This window comes from Pinus tabuliformis, chromosome 5_2 (genome assembly GCF_031772625.1).
Source record: "Pinus tabuliformis cultivar Carrire ecotype Pingquan chromosome 5_2, CPIR1, whole genome shotgun sequence".
Taxonomy (NCBI): Eukaryota; Viridiplantae; Streptophyta; class Pinopsida; order Pinales; family Pinaceae; genus Pinus; species Pinus tabuliformis.
In genome coordinates, this window is record NC_142306.1 from 1,070,475,979 (window position 1) to 1,070,495,452 (window position 19,474).

Here is a 19,474-nt window from a genome sequence, read left to right on the forward strand (position 1 = left end):
GAAGTCATCGATGGGAATCTTGATTACAACATCCTACTAGGAAGACCGTGGATCTACGCCATGGCAGCTGTTGTGTCGACCTATTTTAGAAAGATCGCATTCCCCTTTCAAGGAGGGATTACGATCGTCGACCAACAAAACTTACTCCCTAATGGTTCTCAAGTTACGAGAAGCATTCCAATGATCCATGGGAGCAACCATTCGCTTCAAGATATTGGAGTAGGCCTACTGAAAGACCCCACATTAATGGGAACTTTTGCACTTCCACCTCCAATCTATATAGGAGAAGTAGCGTTGGTAAAAGCCTGCAACATGATATCTTCCACGAAGATCTCAGAAGACGATATCAACATGGATCATGAAATGGTTTTGCCCCCAAGCCCAATGGAAATATTGTAGCAATCAATGTTTCTGGCATGGGAGGCGAACCCAAATCAACTCTCATCAAGCGTTTGGGTAGACAGGTCTAGAGAATATGGTACCCCATTAGATCCTTGGTCGCGAGTGCATGGAACCGACGAAGGAATTCTACAATCAATGTTGATTGAAGGGGCACCATGGAATGATAGCCACCATCGTTCCTTTCTTCCAGATTATGAAGAAGATACTCAAGATGACCTTTATCACCCTTCTGTCTTTGAATTCCTATCAAATACTGTAAATACGGTGGATTCCGAGTGGAACCTATCCAATATTGAAGAGACTATAGCCATAAATATCTCAACCAAAGCAAATGTTGTAGAGAATATTTATGTCGGCAAAGGTTGTTCTCCTTCAAAACTGGAAATATATAACGCTCTTTTTCGCGAGTTCAGAGATGTCTTTGCTTGGTCATATGATGAAATGCCAGGCATTGACTCGAGTATCGTTGAACATGAAATTAAGATGTATCCAGATGTCAAACCGGTAAGACAACGGCTCAGGCAGGTGCACCCCAAGAAAGCCGCTGCCATTAAGGCAGAAGTTGAAAAGCTTCTCCATGCTGGTTTCATCTACCCGGTTCCTCTAACCGATTGGGTATCGAATATTGTCCTTGTTATGAAGAAACAAGGGACAATTAGAGTGTGTGTCGATTATAGGGATGTAAACCAAGCTTGTCCGAAAGACAACTACCCTACACCCTTCATCGACCAGATAATTGATGAATGCGCCGGATGTGAAATCTTTTCATTCATGGATGGATTTTTCGGGTATAATCAAATAAATATCCGCCCACATGACCAGTCAAAGACTGCATTCATTTGTCCGTGGGGCACATTCGCTTATCGAAAATTACCCTTTGGTTTGAAGAACGCAGGGGCGACGTTTCAGAGGGCAATGAATTATGCCTTCCATGACATCAAGAACATCGTTCAACCATACCTCGACGACCTTCCGGCTCATTCGCGAAAGCGGACTGATCATCCGCAGCATTTAAGAGCGATATTTCTACGTTGCCGACACTACAAGATAAGACTCAATCTGCACAAATGTGTTTTTTGCGTCGGTTCTGGTCGTTTACTTGGTTTTGTAGTCTCTAAGGATGGGATTCGTCTCGACCCTTGCAAGGTTCAGGCAATCATTAATTTGCCTCCACCTTCAAATTTGCTTCAGATTCAGAAACTCCAAGGGAAAGCAAACTTTCTGAGGAGGTTCATTCCAAATTACGTAGAACTTTCTAAAGGTTATACTCGTCTTTTGAAAAAGGATATACCTTTTGTCTGGGATCAGGTGGCGCAAGCTTCCTTTGACGCTCTGAAAGATTCTCTAGTAAAAGCATCATTAATGTATGCCCCGTACTATCAAAGAGATTTTAACCTGTATCTGGCTGCAGCGGATACGACCATTGCGATGGTTTTAGTTCAAGCAGTCAATGGAATTGAACATCCTATATATTATTTAAGTAAAAACTTGAATGATATAGAAAGAAAATATTCTTACGTTGAAAAGCTAGCACTCGCTGTTGTTCAAGCGATACAAAGATTTCGACATTATGTCCTCTTTCGAAAAACTACCATTCTATCAGATTGCAACCCCATGACTTATATATTGTCGCGACAGTTGCTGGGGGGCAAATATTCAAAATGGATAGCGATCCTTCAAGAGTTTGATCTGGAATTTGTAAAATCCAAATCAAAGAAAGCTTTAGTTTTCGCGGAATTATTGTGCGATCTCCCATCGTCGTCCAACGATGAAACATCCGAAGAATCAATCGTGGACGAAAGTTTGTTTCTGATATCCACAAGCGATGAGTGGTATGGAGATATAATCGTTTATCTCCAAACCCAAAAATTCAGGCCTAACACCTCTCACTCAGAACAGAAACGTATACGATACCAAGCAAAAGACTACATGATCGTCGGTGATACGCTTTACCGTCGTGGTATCGATACAGTTCTGAGAAGGTGCCTCACCCATGAGGAGGCAGAAAAAGCCCTGAATAAGTGTCATTCAAGCGCGTGTGGGGGGCATCAATCTGGATATGCTACAGCACAAAAAATCTTACGAGCAGGATACTTCTGGCCAACCATGTTCAAAGATTGCATAACCGCAGTCAGAAGTTGCCATGCTTGTCAAATTTTTGATAGCAAAACCAGAAGACCACCCGCACCTTTACAACCAATAGTCGTTGTTGGGCCTTTCGCCAAATGGGGCATTGATTTCATGACATGTAACCCCACCTCGACCGGGGGGCATGGGTATATTATAGTCGTCGTTGACTATTTTACCAAATGGGCCGAGGCGATGCCTACATTAGATAACACTGGTGAAACAGCTGCCCTTTTCTTTTTCAATCATGTAGTCGCCAGATTCGGCGTACCACGGGCTATAGTTACGGATCATGGATCGCATTTTCGCAATCACATGATGGTGGAATTAGCTGCCAAGCTAGGGCTATCTCACGACAGCTCTACCCCGTATTATCCGCAAGCCAATGGATAGGTTGAAGCAATCAACAAAGTCCTGAAGCGTATGTTGCAAAGGATGATCGGAGTTCACAAAAGAAGGTGGAACTTAATCCTGTACTCAGCCTTGTGGGCTTACCGAACATCGGTAAGGAATGCGACCGGGTTCACACCTTTCCAACTGGTGTATGGCCTGGAAGCAGTCCTACCAATCCAGTGTGAAATCTCGTCTCTTAAACTCGCAATTGATCTCCTCCCCGGAACTTCAGAAGAAGAGGCCCGTTTCTTGGAATTAATCCAATTGGATGAAACCCGTCGTGATGCCGCTTTGGCTAACGAAGCCCATAAGAAATGAGTCAAGACGCAGTTCGACAAAAATGTCAAACCCCGTGTCTTCTCAGAAGGTGACTTGGTCTTGCTTTATGACCAAGAATCCGATAAATTGGGAGCAGGTAAATTTAATTCTTTATGGATGGGCCCCTATATTGTTAAACGAGTGTTAGCAAAAGGAGCCTACGAGTTAATGGATTATGACGGAATTCCACTGGCGCAACCCCGTAATGGGTTGTACCTCAAGCGTTACTATGCTTAAATAGTAACCTGTATGCTTTTGTTGTATTTTGTTTTCGCTAAAGTGTTTGTTTTGGTCGAGTAATCCACCTTTTTACATTTATTGCAGATGTCAAACCTTCTGGAGACATGTGTTGGATATGCCGACAGAGCGAGTCGTAGTTCGCGGAACCTGTCCTCCGCAACCTGGGCCATTTTCGATCCAAGCGGCGAGTTAGTAAGTTTCAGAGGTGTATGTATTGGGCAATCAACGAATAACATCGCTGAGTATAGCGCGTTGATAGAACTACTCTCTGATGCCATCACCCATGGTATACGCCGACTAATCGTCAGGCTAGACTCACAACTCGTAATACTACAACTCAATGGTGTATATTCCGTCTGCAATCCAGCTATTTATCGTATGTTTCTAAGGGTTAAGATTTTGGAAAGACAGTTTGATTTAATTCAATACCAGCATATTTCCAGAAACTTAAACACATTAACCGACTCATTAGCAAACTATGTGTTAGATAGACATTTGCGACATTTATAAAAAGAGACACATCATCAATGTTGTACATATGGATCACATAACTCAACCAGAATAAAACCCCGAAAATCAAAATATATATATATAAGTTGTTTATCGTTTACACATAATGTTCTGTCACCAAGACAAAAATCGGTCGCATGACCCAAAAACTCAAAATGCTAGGGGCACCCTAGCCTAGTGATGCTCATGATAGCACGTCACGGCCTATGCAACCATGCGTAAGAGACGAGTCCATCGTCTAGGCACACCAGTAGTATGCCACTGCAACTGTAGAGGTAACTCGTCGATCCTCACATCCAGAATGCCAAGAGTAAGGCTCTCAACCTGCTCCTGCACAGTTGTAAGGGTCTCGGCCACATCAAGGTCACGAAGAATAACCCTCCCAGCAGTCTCCCCTGCTGGGGCAGCGACTGGCGCTCTCGGGCGAACTGCTGGACGAACAGGACCAACATCTGCATGCACACATGAGTTTGATTAAAGTCTTGATAGAATAAAGCACAAGGACATTACAAATAAAAACAGTAAACAGTGATATGGTCGAAGATTTTACCAATAGCGCCCCACTGTTCGCCATCCGACAGTACCAAATCCGGATCACCTCGGAAATCCATGCCAACATATGGATACTCGGAATAGACCATCTCCTGACGCTCGAACCACCTAAAGAAGGTATCAGTGAAAGAAATCTGAGAATGACCAGCATGCCTAGACATGTGATCAACCCATCTCTGCATGCGTGGCTCGGTAGGAGAAGTCAAATCGAGTGCAATGTACTGAGGCTGCATCAGTGGTATCTTCTCCAAGGCAAAGGCAGTCAAAATAGAACCAAATCCAAAGTTCTTCAACTTCCCGTCCTTTACCTTGGTCAACTGACTTTTCATCTGAAGAAGTACTGCATCACACCAGTTGAATATTTTCAGTTGGAGGCACTCCAAGGCGTGCTGCACATAGGATCTGTTGGCAACATGAAGAGATGCACTACCGGCCATCCTACCAATAGTATACAGAATGGACCTGAGAGACCTGTCAGCAATCTCACGGATAACTATCTTGCCGTCTCTGCTCGGCTGAGATCCTTCCCTGCAATACTGGCGGACATAATCTCTCACAGAGTCACTCCCTCGGGCCGAACCTGACAAAGAAATGGGGGCACCCCGCCTCGACAAGCCAGTCAAGAAGTAAATGTCTACCACGGTCAAAGGGATAGATTTGCTCCTAATCTGAAATACTTGGTTGATAGGATCCCAAGCATCAAGCATATACTGCAATAAGGAGATCTGCTGTCTCATACTAGAGATACGGAAGAACTTCAGCAGACCACAGTTCCGCAGCGCGTTCACCGTGACAGGGTCATGTAAGGCAATCATGTCCTCTTCTTCATGTTCTCGTTCTCGCCATGTAAGGGTCATTTTGCTCCAATAATCTCTAAAAAACAAACATGAGAGGAGTTAGATCCTGGATTTGATGAGAAACTGGCAAAATTTTCATCAAAAACTGTGCAACAAAACTATTTTTCTGTGCCCAGCGCAACTAGCCAGTGTTCCACCTGCGTTGAAGGTCAAACTGCCTTCATGCAGCTTGACATTCAGCGCAGGTTTCGAGTGAACCAGGTGCGCTGATGGCAGAGCGACCCAATAAAACCCCAGGAGCTCAGGAAAACAGGAAAACAAGCACAGAATGCAGAAAAGAAACCATGAAATGAAAGAGCTCAAGTTTAGCTCCTACCTGGTCCAGACGGCGCCGAAAATCGTCCGCAGAATCTCCCGGAATCAGCTGATGAAAATCAAGGGGAAAGAGGCACCTCCAAAGCTCCAACAAACCAAGTTCAAATGAAATGGTAAAATGAGAGGTAAAAACACTTTTTAATTGCTTTTTACGTAGTTCAAAGCAAAATATTAGGGTTTTAATCTCATTTTCAAGCAAATGTTATTCATTTCTAACTAGTTTGATGCAGCAATTGAGGATACAGTACTATCTTTGAAAAGGGCAAAGCTAGTCATGGTAAAAAATCAAAATTTGACCATATAATCGAGCAGTTTTAGCACACAGTTCATGCTCGTTAAAAAATAAACGCAAGATCCGAGCAGTTTTAGCGCATAGTTCATGCTCGTTAAAAAATAAACATAAGATCGAGCAAATGTTTCCACCCACGTTTAAGCTCGTTAAAAAATGAACTATTCCGGTAAATAACCACCGTGAATGTAATATCATCAGCCATTAAAGCCTTGGTCGTGTTTGCACCGTCACCTCCACTTTTCCATTGGCCGATCGTTCACCTCCATATGATTGTTTACCCATTTTGAGGAACAACTGTGAAGAGTGATTTCACTAGCCATCCTTGTGACACTACCATGATTGGAAAATTCCAACCCGTACCTGGAATCAGCTGCTAACCCGTTTTATCACTCGTTCCTCAAAAGACGAGTCTTCTTTAAGCTCTTTTCATCTGACTCGTAAAATATGAAAAGATTGCCGAGTTTTGGCCTTCCAGCTCGTTAAAGCAACTTGAAGTGCTATCCCTCCTCTAGATTTTAATCTTTTTGGACCTGAGGGATTATTGCACAAAAAGATCGAGCACTTGTTTTGTTCGGCTCTTTAAAACTATCGAAAACTCATCCCTTCTGTATTGTTTTACACTTTTTCGGACTTAAGGGATTAGATGACGAAAAAGGACTTTCGGAGTTGAATTTACGTACCTTTTCAGACTCTCTAAAAATGAAAAGGACCGAGTTATCTTTGTCGCTAGACTTGTTAAAATCATTAAATAGCGACAAACTTGTCTTTAGACGAGAACGAGTTTCACTATCGCTAGGCTCGTTAAAACATAGCGATGGGCTTGCCCGAAGGGCAAGTTATAGAACAAGCATATGTTATCCTCCTCAAGCTTGACAAAAATAAAGAGGTACTGGTCAGCAATGACTAGGGAAAATTGGGAGAAACTCAAGAAAACTTTGATGGTAGCAAGTCGCTCTTGAACATGACACTTTTCCTCCATACCACAGTCGGGTTAGGTTGTTTCATTCACCGGTCACATCACCATGGTCTCGCCATACCATCCATATTTGGGGTAATGCTACCGATCCATCGCATAAGTGTCGCCATATGTTCAAGAGAAGTCATTCAGATAAGTCAACCGTGTCCCATCCATTGCCATACATTATCCTTCATCCTTTCATGACCGCCACCCTGAATCAGATATCATTAGATCGTGTTCACCTCCATCAAAATCATTTGCTCCATTCCGTGTCACTGATGTGGGATACATTAAGACCCTCCTTTGACGGATCACTTCTTGTCGACATCAGCTCATTATCCAAGAAGTTGATCTAGGAACACCCCTTCAGTACTTTGAAGCTTGCATGCCTCAATGGCAAGTTTCTCACTTCCGGCGACAGGTATACATCAATGACCTTCGACCAAAATATTTTGCGTGGTGTTCGACGCCAAGTCCTTTATTCACACCACGTGAATTGTACTGCAGTACCTTGAGGGTCATTATCATTATCGGTGATTCCTCTCGCGCTTGTTAACGGTTTACCTCATTGACCGGTAATCAAGCGATGTCTTTCCATGTTCGACTTCAGAACATTTCTCACATGGATCGACTTGTACTTAGAGTGAATATCGAACGAGTTTGAAGACCCCGGATGTAGTTTCATCCATCCGGGCTGCGATATATATTCAGGAAAGATAAAGACATTGACATGTACATCATTGCAGCAGATAATCATCCTACCCAAAGGATGGTAATTTCATCAAAATTATCAGTCTACCGTCAGACGATTGTCTGTTCTATGTACAGATAAATGAATTTATAAAGCTGAGCATGGGAATGCCCGCCTCAGCTAGATCATGAAAGCAGTATGAAAAATAATGTATTGTATTGTATTGTGTTACAGTTCTCCTCCCAGCAATGAATGAACTTCGGATCCTCTTGATAAAGCATTTCACCCGATAAACGGCCTCATACTTTAGGGGGCAACTGTTATAGACATTTTTGTGCCGTACAGCTATAAGCATGAAATGTCCATAATCTAAGGGATCCAAAGTCCCTAAACATGTTGTTCCTACCCCTAGAGGAACAAGGCTAACAAACCACAGCAATTCACAGAAGTTCTCCACCAGAAACTGCTCAAAAACAAGTCAATTCAGGATCAATTCAGAGGCTCCACTAGCTGTCTGCGCTGAAATGCAAAGTCTGCACTGGCTACCTGCACTGCAACGCAGGTATAAGCACTACCAGGGTGCGCTGAGCGGGAATTGACAAATGGCAAGTTCATTCAACAAGGTGTCAAGACCCTGGAAGCTTCCAGAATCTTCCTCAATGACACTTGCCTCAGTGAATTCGACTAGTGATGAGTAAGAGGTTCTCAATCTCCAAGTGGAAGCAAGAACCTCCAAGTGGAAGCAAGAACTGATAGAGGGAGAGGACACTAGTCAGATCTCAAGCTGACTCATCCTCTCTCCAAACATCTATATATGGATCTCTCCTCCATGAGATCTGGAGGCTGGAATTTTGTTATTGCAAAGAATTGTTGTTGGTTTGAGGTTGGAATCATCGGGTGCTTAATGCTTTGAAGGAAGGTGAAGATAGGAATTTCATTTGCTGGGAAGGAGATGCTGGATTGGAGCCCTCTGGGTTGTATCTCTTCCTGAACCTTGTTATTCATCAATAAAGCTATCTTGGTTTCTCCTATATGCTGATGTATCTTTGATGTATGATTGCATTAGTATGTTTAGTTTATTTCTAATCCTGAACTAGTTATGAATATGAATCTATGTCTTTGTGTAGTGTCCTCCTCTTGTGATCTTGTAGAAACCTATTGAAGTTGGTCGAACGAAAAGGCAAGTAGCTGGGAACTCTCAAAGAGAAGAGAAATCGGATCGAGGGACAAACGGAAGAAACCGGTTAGTCCATCCATCTCTCTTCATTCTTAATTCATAAAGGAAGAATACTAGAATAGCTGTCTCTGTTTTTTGCTAAGGCACTGTCACACCTTAGGTGGATAGGATCGTCCTGCATAGGCATTTTTCCCCACAACAACTACTTTTCGTTGAAAAAATTGTGCTGGTCTTCAACATGGGTAAGCAGTGGAAGATAGGGTTTTCAGTGCGATTGTACAGAGAAAAAGAGCGTTGTCAGCATGACTGTCACTAATAAAACACGTGCTGAGCAAAGAAATTTTAGGAAAAACAAGAAAGACTTAAGAAGAAACTCTCAGGGCTTGATACCCTAAGACACCAACAATTTAGAGTACAGACTGAAAATCAATCCAAAATATAGGGTCTTTCGACGGTTGGCTAAACTTAAAGAGAAGGAAAAAAATGAAAGGAGCATGAAAAGGGTGTATGATTCCCCAGTGGAGTCAACAATTTTTTATCTAGGGAATCCCTTCTACAGATATAAGTGATCCCTCTAGCTCAATGTGTGGGTCTAGTAACAACCATGACAAAACAAGAAAACTTCCCTAACCTAGATCACAATGACAAATGAGAAAGGGAGATGGCCTACCTCTCTCTTATGCACTCGACCTTTGATGATGATCTCAATCCTTAGCTCCGAGGATCGCTCCTTGCTACTCCTTGCTTCCAAATACCTACAAGAGAGATCAAAAGACAACAACAAGAGAGATCATAGCATATGCCTTCCAATGTAAGTTATACAACAGATCAAGGCGTATTGTACTAAGAAAACTATCACAGACATGCTTATGGGAAGTAAAACATGCTTTCTATTAATGATTAAATCAAAGAGGGAAGCACACAACCGGTGCCCTGATGTTGAAGGCCTCCTTCAGGATGGTTCCAAGTCCAAGCCAAACTTAACAAGCTCTCATTTCATCTCTCACCAAAATAGCAGCATCTAAGCACATTTGAGTAGAAGAATGGCAACCAACAACGACCAACCCATTGAGGAAAGTGAAGAATGGATTTATAGTGATGGAAAGAAGGTTAGAGATCTACCAAAGGAGGAATAAGGTTCGTATCCCAAAGGTAAGATCCCTAGAGGTAGGATCAAAGGCTTTAAATGGGAGTACTTGACCATACTTCATCTAACACCTACCAGCTCGCCATTTCGAGGCTTCTAGTAAGTGAAGCTTCTGCTCCATTTTTTGAGAAATTACTAAAGAGGATCAACATGGATCTTCCTATCAAAAGTCGTGTAGCCAACACTAGTCACTAGTTAGACAAAAGGTTACCAACACATAATTTCCTACTAAAATTAGTGTTGGTCTTGCAAATAAGCATTGTTCACAAGTTTTTTCAGAATTACTTCAAGACATTATTTCTCCATCTCTTCAGGGACGTGTTGAGCATATAATTCATGGTGAATGAGTTTACACAACTTTTGTCGCTTTGCGACATTTGTGAAGGAATGGCACAAAAGAGGACACTTCGGGTACAGAGTTGGGAATGTGACAAAATACTATGTAACACTTTGACAATCCGATATAGTTGGATCTTCTGTTGGCAAGTGTTCTTGATCTATGTGTCCATGATCCGATAAGTTGTGGCCTATTCCATGTAGTCTAGGTTTAGCTTTGTTGGTGTGAGTTATTCTGGAATGTCGGATGTGTCCAACAATGGTGGAGTATGGTCGAAGGTGGTCTACATTGAACACTAGGTGCAGAACAAGGAACGGTGGAATGTTGAGCTCGAAGGCATTGTCCCCTATAGCCTTGGTGATGGTGTATGGCCCAAATTGGAGCAGGTGAAGCTTGCGATGGGGTCTAGCAAGGCGCTCCTTCTACAAATGTAGCCAAACTTTATTGCACATCGCAAACTTATGCGACACCCGATGCTGATCATGGTGCTGCTTGTACTTAGAATTAGCTTTATCCAGTATATCATGGACCTGCTGGCAAATGTGTTGAATGTGCTCAATGAAGTTTTTAGCCTTGTTGGCTTTGAACTAGACATGAGACAAATCCGCCTGAGTAGCTGCAAATGATATGGCTACATCAATGGGGCATAAAGTCTGAAATACAAACCCTACCTAAAAGGGGTTGTGGCTCATTGAGCTGTGGAGAGCTCTATTATAGTTTTGCTGGACATAGGGGAGGATTTCATCCCATGTGTGTGGATGCTTCCAGTTGTACATGCACATAATGCGTATGATCATCCCGTTGACAAATTTTGTTTGACCATCAGTTTGGGGATGGAAAGCCATGGACTTAGTAAGTTTGGTATCTAGCATCAACCAGAGACTTAACCAAAATGAACTTAGGAATCTTCTGTCCCACTCAGAGACCATGGACTGCGGGATCCTAAAGTGTACCCATACTTGCTCAAAAAATATCAAGAGTTGGATGCCCCTACTGAGTAAGAACTACACTAATAGCATAGTCAGAGGCGTTTATCTCAATCTCAAATGGTTGTTGTAGGTCTGGTAATGTGATACTGGTGTAGATCATAGGTGATGCTTCAACTTGACAAACACATTTTGTTGGGTTTAGGACCAAAAAAACTTTGCTTTCACTCTGCCCCTGGTGACTTCACTTAAAGGCCAAGCGATATGAGAGAACCCCAACATGAACCTGTGGTAGAAATTGGCAAGACCCAGAAAGCTGTGAAGCTTTGTTAGAGTGGTTGGGACTGGCCGATACCGAATGATTTGTAGCTTGGCTAGGTCCACATGCACACCCTGATCATCAATGATGTACCACAGATATTGAACCTAGGTCATGCCAAAAATGTATTTCTCCAAATTGGTACACAACTTGTGTTGTCACAGGGTTTGAAGGACTTGTCGAATATGGTGGAGGTGCTCTTTCTAACTCTGGATGAAGATAAAGATTTCATCTAAATACACCACCACGAATGCATTGGTGAAATCTCTCAAGATGTCATCCATCAATCTCATGAAGGTTGCGGGGGCATTCGTCAACCTGAAAGGCATGATCAACCATTTGAAAAGGCTCTCCTTGGATTTAAAGGTAGTCATCCACACATCGAAGGGTTCGATAGGCACCTCGTGATAACCAGACTTCAAGTCAATCTTGCTGAAATATTTGGTCCCCTTGAGTTGGTCCAAATGGTCACCAATTCATGGGATTGGGTACCTATTCTAGACAATGATCTTGTTCAATGCCCAATAGTCAACAGAGTCTTCAGGTCCTGTCTTTCTTCTATACCATTACAATCGGGCTCCCATATGGTGATGAGCTTGGCCTGATGTTCCCTTTCTTCAACAGCTCCTGAATCTGCCTCTTGATCTCATCGTTCTCCAGAATAGAGCATCGATAGATCGGTCCGTTGGGTAGCGGCGCACCAGGGTCAGATCAATGATTTGCTTGACCTGACAGTGCAGAGGTACCCCTGTAGGTGAGGTGTAAATGTCGTTATACTCCTCCACAACCTTGTCCATTTGTTTTTGTGTGGAGGAACCCTTTCTGGAAGCCGTGGCCACAACCTTCTTCTTTCCCTTAGGGTGAATCATAAGTAAAACAAATTTCCTGGTCTGGGTAATTATCTTACTGCATTTCTTTGTAGTGATCAAAGAGATGGTGGTAGGCGGTGCTACCTCCAGTATCCTGTACAACTTATTTCCCAAATTAATGATCACAGAGCGAGGTCTAGACTCATATACAACATGTTGCTTCCACAAGTACGGTTTTCCTAATAATACATCACAAACTTCAAGAGGAGAAACATCACACAGTACCTCATCCGTGAAGGGCTTGATGCTATAGGGAAGGCAACACTTCTAGCTGATGCATAGATCTCGTACTTGGTGAAGCCACCCGATGGTGTACAACTGCGGATGTGTTGTCATCGGTAGGCCCAAATGCTTTATGACCTCTGCTAAAATGAGGTTCTTTTAGGTCCCACTATCAATAATAAACTGCAACAGAGAAGATTTCACCCACATCTGTGAGGGGAAGAGGTGTTCCCCCTCCTTTAGATCTTCAGGCTCATTATTCTGGATTTTGGTGGTGTCCATGGTGGAACTGGGTTCCACGACAATGATCTTCTTCCCTTTTTCATTCCCCTTGTCGGGTTCTGACTCACAGTTGGAACTTGCATCTTATTTAGAAGCCTTAAGCTCGGCCGCTAGTGACTGCTTGGCCTAACACTCACTTGTGTTGTGAGTGGAGCTCTTATGCAACTCACACCATTTTCCCATGTCTTTCTTTGTCTTCGTGGTGTTTTTCTTTGCTTGCGACTTCAACGGGTTGTCTTGGGTTGCCCCGCCTTGGATTTGGCCTTTTCTCTGTGGTTTAGGGGTGCCTTTTCTTTGCTTTGGATTCAAAGATCCAAAGTCTCACTTCTTTTGTTTAAACTTTTGTTCAATCTTGATAGCGTATTGGTATGTCGTGCCAAGCGAGGAGATGTCTAGGAACTCCATCTCATCCTAGATGTACTTGTGTAGATAGTCACGGTACTTGAGTATGAAATTCCACTCAGAATCCTTGATAACCAACCTAGTGCAGAGGTTGTGGAAAATATTTGTGAACTCGATACATCTTGGCCACTCCCCTACCATAGCGTGGTCCACTTTATGTATTTATCTTCATAGCTCCCGACAGGGTAATATTGTTCCTTAATGACGTCTTGGAAAGAATCCCAAGTGGGTACCACTGAAAACATTGAGGATTCCCTCTCATCCTTTTATTCATAGTAGGTTTCCCACCAGTCCTTGACGTGTGGGGCGACTTTGAGAAGTGAAAAATTAATCTTTTCCCGATTGGAAAAGTAATGAATGGAAAAATATCCTTTCAACAGATTCAAACATTCATCTATGGCGTCTACATCTATTTGGCCCTCAAATATGGGAATATTGAAGTTAACTTGTACCTTAAAAGTAGTGGCACATTTAGGGTGGTTGCTAGATGAATATTTGTCACCTGTGGGTAGCCGTCGAAGGATCTGGGAAAAGTTATCCATCATCGTGTTCCTTTGTATCTTGAGGGCTTCCTCGAGGAATATTTTGAAAGGATCTCCTGCCCCCTCATATTTCTTTTCTTCCGCCATGGGAGGTCGTTAGGGTTTGCATGGTTGGTCTTGCAAAGGTTTAACTAGATCGGGCCGTAACTCCTTATATCCTAACCTCGTTGGGGACATGCAAAGAAAAATAGAGAAAGAGTAGACCGCTTTAATACCACTGATCTGAACTTCAACAAGAACGCAACAAATTACAGAGTCCTGATAGTTGTGTCAGGATCTTAGAAGTTCTAGGAGAGCTAGGTTCACTAGTTCTGAAGAGGGTATATTTTCTACAACTCCTCCAAGCTCATCTCGACACTAGGTGAATCTGGAGAGGAAATGTGGAATAGTTTCATTTTTGCATGCAAATGTTTCTAAGATTGTCCCTCAATGCCAATTTCTTGGCATCACTACCATTTTGAATAGCTAAGTGAGGGTATTCCACATAGCAAATGGAGTCTCTTTTCAACATAAATTCAAGACTATGTGGTCTCTCACACCCTCTAGGATGATCCTCCTATATTTTGTGATATGCTTCTTCCACTGGGCTAATTGTTGTGCATCTGATACTGTTGGCTTTGGAATTTCAGTTTTTGTGTACTCCAACACACCATTATCATCGATCACTGCTTCCATATTGTCCTTCAAGGCTATGAAATTCAAGGTTCCCTTAAGGGAATACTCCAATCTCAACCCATTGAAAGACATTTCCCGCACGGAAGAAAATTGCTTCATTGATTTTGCAAATCGAAATCTTTGAAGGAGAGACTCTATTGATTGGTTTCTAGCGTTATTTATGCTCTAATACCATGTATGAATTGATAGAAATTTTCTACTACTGATGAAATCGAACTCAAATCAAGATATTACAAATTTCCTCTACTATTGTACATAATGAAAATCACAATTTAGAAACACATGAAACCATCAAAACCACAAGAACACAATGATTTACAGGGGAACCCAATTGGGAATATCCCCTCTGTTGTTTTTCATTAATCAGATGAGAATGAGAAACTATGAAGCACACCCTGCACTGTAAACCTATTTTCCTGTTGACTATCTTGATATGGCCAACACTTATCCAATTCAAGGCTTCATCTTGCTCTTATTTCCTTGCGGAATCCTTGAGGAAATTAGCTCCTAAAATATAACAATTTCCTCCTATTTTCTTGCGCAATTCCCAGGGAATGATTCACCTACTTAATTGCCAAGACTGTACACTCAACTAGTATAGAATTGAAAATTACAATGTGTCTTTTCCTCCACTCCAACTAGGAAATTCAAATTCCATGCATGTCTGGGGTATTTTTAGTTGATTGACTAGTTTAACTGAGAGATCACATAGTTAACAACAAGTCTACTACTCAAATGAACTTCAACTAACTCAATTAATGACTTGAGCTCAATTAAAAGAGTTCAACTAAAAATAACTTAACTAGATTACTAAATTTTAGTAATCATCACATGCACAACTCTACTCCAAGCCTACAAACTTGAATTGATTAAGTTAACTAGTAGACAGGATCATGTTACTCCATCTAACTGTCATCCAAGTCATTGTGCTGATGTGGAAAATTGAATTACCAAATTTGACTAAGGCACAAGTCAAATGTAGCCTTTCTTGCTACAGTTTCTAACATTTTATTTCATAGTAAAGCAAAGTAGCTATGAGTGGATGGAGAGAGGGTAGAACAAAAAGTGTTGGGTTTATGTAGTAGCCCATGTGCCACATGTCTCACTCCTTTGTATTTGCATCATTTCCATTTAAAGAAAGGGAGAGTAGAGAAACATCACATTCCAACTGGGTTTTCTCTTGAAAGGGTTTCCTAGGTCATATTTGGTGTTCAATGCAATTAATATGTATGTGTGTGTTTATATTTCACCATTCTTTATTTTTTCATTTAACATATTGCATGGATAAGAATAAAAATGGTAATTAATAAATCAATAAATCTAAGGAAAAATTAACACTCATAGTTTAGATTCCAAATTTCAGTCTATTTTTATTATATCAATTTTGATGAACTGTCTAGTGAAATATCCATGTCAATTTAATCATATTGGTATTAGAGCAACTATATTTGGGTGTTTTGTGGGATATATATTTGTTTCAATTGTTTGGTGGAGTAATACATTGGTTTAGTAATGACAAGATGTGGTTGTTTTTTCCACTATAGAGGTGGATTATATTATTACTCATTCTTATAAGAAGGCCATTTGGCTTATGAAACTATATTAAGAAGTAGTGTTAAGTCCTAAAGCTATTAAAGTTCGATGTGATAAAACAACGTCATTTATTTGACTAATAACCTAACATTTCATACAAAGACAAAGTGTAATGACCCACATATAACTATAAATAAATACGAATATTGGCATCCATATGAGACCTCCATACGATACATGCTTTGTGAAAGACGAATATTAGCATACGAATGTATGCTAATATTCGTATTTCACAAAGCATGTAAATATATAGTACTATTTTGATAGGGACATGGTAAGAATCGAAAGATGATACAAGAAAGTTGATGCTTTGTGTTATTTTGCGACTGCATTGATGATGTCAATGAGCATAGGTAAATTCAAGTGATGTTGTGCATCTATGAGCCTTATGGTCTATAGCAATTAGTTGTCAGTGTGATGCATTCTCCCTTTTACTTTTGCAAAGTATATGAAATGTGAGAGAATGTTGAGACAAGAGTGTCATTCACCTTGCATTCCTATAGTAGAGTAGGTAATGATAACTAAGCTATAGCAAGGGATAAAGGTTAAGGAATAATAGGGAATAAATGTTAAGTGGTGGCAAGGAATAAATGTTGATCACTAGTAGAGAATGTATTTTAAGAAACAAAGGTTTATGTATGTTATATATTCTAAGCAACAATGGTTTATGTAGATTTGGAAAATCATAAATGGTTATGGTTTTATTATATCTATTTATTGAGTGTTGCAATTGGAGGAAAGAACATTGTGTGAATTTTAACTTATTGTGATGTTGAGGAAATATCTTCTAAATCTTTATATTATTGTTGAATGTTCCTTTTTATAATACAAATAATTTGTAATACATTGCAGTCATTTAATTGTCCAATAATTTATTGAGTGTGGTTTAGAGTGTTATTTTTCTCCCATAAATGTTTTCATCCCAAAATCACATTATATACCATAAATTTGTTATTTTTTTTCATTTTCATTTACTTTGTACTTATTATCTATATTTATTTATTTATTTTATGCATTCTTCTCTTATAGATTAATATAACAAAACCTATTAAAAATCTATTTTTCTTCATTTTTAAAGTTTTTATATAAAATTGAATTACTTTTTATTTTTAAAGTTTTTGCTAAAACTAATTCAACAAACAAATTTAATTAAAAAAATCATTAATACAATTTTACTTTACCTATAATAAAATATTCATATAAAACAAATCTCAATTATTCTAACTATTTTTATACTTAATTGTAATAATATAAAATTATATAATCCAAATTTCTATTTTTAAAATTTCTAAAACCTAATAAATATAAAATTATATAATCTAAATTTCTACTTTTAAAACTTCTAAAACATAATAAATTAATAAAATTAAGTTATATTACCATTTACAATTAAAAAAATTGAATACATAAATAAAAATTATTTTAAAATTAAAATTCCTAAATCAATAAAAATAAGTTATATTAACATTTACAATTAAAAAAATTTAAACACATAAATAAAACATTTTTATAAAATTAAAATTCTTAAATTAGATACATACTTCACAAAAAAAATTATTTTAACAGTAGCTATCATACCCATAACCCAAATACCCAATGACATTCAGTGACTATCATGACTGTACAACAATGAGGACTCCTCTGTAATCTTCATAAGTTTGAAGTTACTTAAACCCCCATTTCTCTTTTATCTGGTCGCAATGTGTAAATGAAAAAGTGAGAATCACACTCCCATCCATTCTGCTCAATACATACCTTTCCACTATAACCAGACACACAAACTTTCTTCCAATCCCGTTGTTTTTGAATGATTTCTCCACTCTCACATCCCTGTCTATTGCTTCTGATGCTTCCCTACCTTGATCAGCCCTCATTTTTGCAATAATGTGCCAGCTTAGCCTTACTCCCTTCAATTCTCCTCTTTCCCGCTCTACTCCCGTGATCCAAACATTCCCATCTCTGTCTCTACTTTCTTCAACTGCCTCTGATCAGGTAGTGATGCTTCTTCCACCACTATTGTTCTCTCCACAAATATGTCTTCCCTACTAGTGTTGATTTCAGTACTGTAAATCTCCTGCCAAAACTTCTCTAGATGCATTCTGTAGAAGGGAGTCTCCATCACCTGAATCTTGGGATCTTTAAATCTGTTGCCCATTTCATCTATGAAGATGAAGGGACAGTACCATTCACCAACTGTCAGAATTGGCGATCTTTCCTCTGAGAGCGGGAAATTAAAAGGGGGCAATTGTGCCCTGGAGCAAGTATTGTTGCCTCCAACATATGCAAGTCTGATAGGTGAACCATCTAATTCTTTGACTTCGATTCTCAAATCTCCGTGGCGAAGAAACCGGGGAGGGTAACCATCCGAAGCGATGCTCTTTGCATTGAATCGGTCTCCCACTGGAATTATCTTCATCTGTTGATACGGATTATTGGGTCTCAAAGGTCCGGGTCTAATGTCTTGAATACGAGTAGAGATGCAGCCTGGAATCTTGTCTTCCTCTTTGGAGCAGGTTAACACCAATCTGTACACAAACAAAAAATGATTCTCATCAATTTCTCACCTGGGTTTGGGATTTATAAACAAATGTGACCTGGGTTTGGATGAGTGTGTTCCAGTATCTATATATTCAATGCAGCCAATGGACAATTTACATTCAATACACAGACATATGAAGAATTAATGGATGCCCCCCAACCTAACTGTAGAGTACACCTACCTTCTGTGCAGAAGTTTAATCCATCTGAATGGAAACTGCACCTCCCCTCTGTACAGAAAATGAAGCTTTTTATTGTAAAGAACAGAGTCTAATAATTAGCAAATATACTGACCCTTTATCCATGCCTCCAGCTCGAACAACATAGTAGTGATTGGAGGAGATGGGTTGGCCTAGTACAGGAATAAAATACATTCTACTTTCCTCTTCACTGCCCATGATTTGCAAGCATCTATCCTGAGGGAAAGGCAACTTTCGCACCCGCCTCCGTCCCAGCAAGTTGCCCTCCTCTTCTTCTTCATTTCCCTGAAAGACTAAATATGCAGAGTGAGGAACTGGAGGCGGTAGTACTGGAACCCGGGTCTGTTGGGCTTGCCTATAGGTTGCCAATGAAATTGCGGTATACATGACGATGAAATGTTAATCGAATCGCAGATGTCTTTAAAAACAGGACGCTCTGGAGAAAATCAATGAAGTCAGTCGCTGAAATTCCCGGAATTGTTGAAATCAAATGAAGGGACGACCAAATGTTTTCAAAGGAGCAGTAAGGAATCCATATGGTTTTGAGGCTTCCCTGTTGAATTGTTCAATCATGGTATGCGTGGATGATG

The 19,474-nt window shown here is 40.3% G+C and overlaps 1 protein-coding gene across 1 annotated transcript; it reads right to left on the minus strand.

Moving 5' to 3' along the window:
* Positions 1-17,768: 17,768 nt before the first annotated feature.
* On the minus strand, positions 17,769-19,459 carry LOC149162927 (uncharacterized). Its single transcript, XM_089435843.1, has 2 exons — positions 18,979-19,459; positions 17,769-18,671 (listed from the first exon to the last, which is right to left on the minus strand). Exons 1-2 carry the CDS (start codon positions 19,269-19,271, stop codon positions 18,077-18,079), a joined length of 888 nt encoding a protein of 295 aa, XP_089291969.1. The 5' UTR covers positions 19,272-19,459; the 3' UTR covers positions 17,769-18,076.
* Between the last annotated feature and the right edge of the window lie 15 nt (positions 19,460-19,474).

What these genes read in the sequence shown, in the direction of transcription:
- LOC149162927 (XM_089435843.1), bottom strand. Translation starts at nt 19,271, where the DNA reads ATGTATACCGCAATTTCATTGGCAACCTATAGGCAAGCCCAACAGACC. An exon ending in GCTGGAGGCATGGATAAAGG is followed by an intron (nt 18,672 to 18,978) that starts GTCAGTATATTT and finishes GTTTGTGTACAG; the next exon opens with ATTGGTGTTAACCTGCTCCA.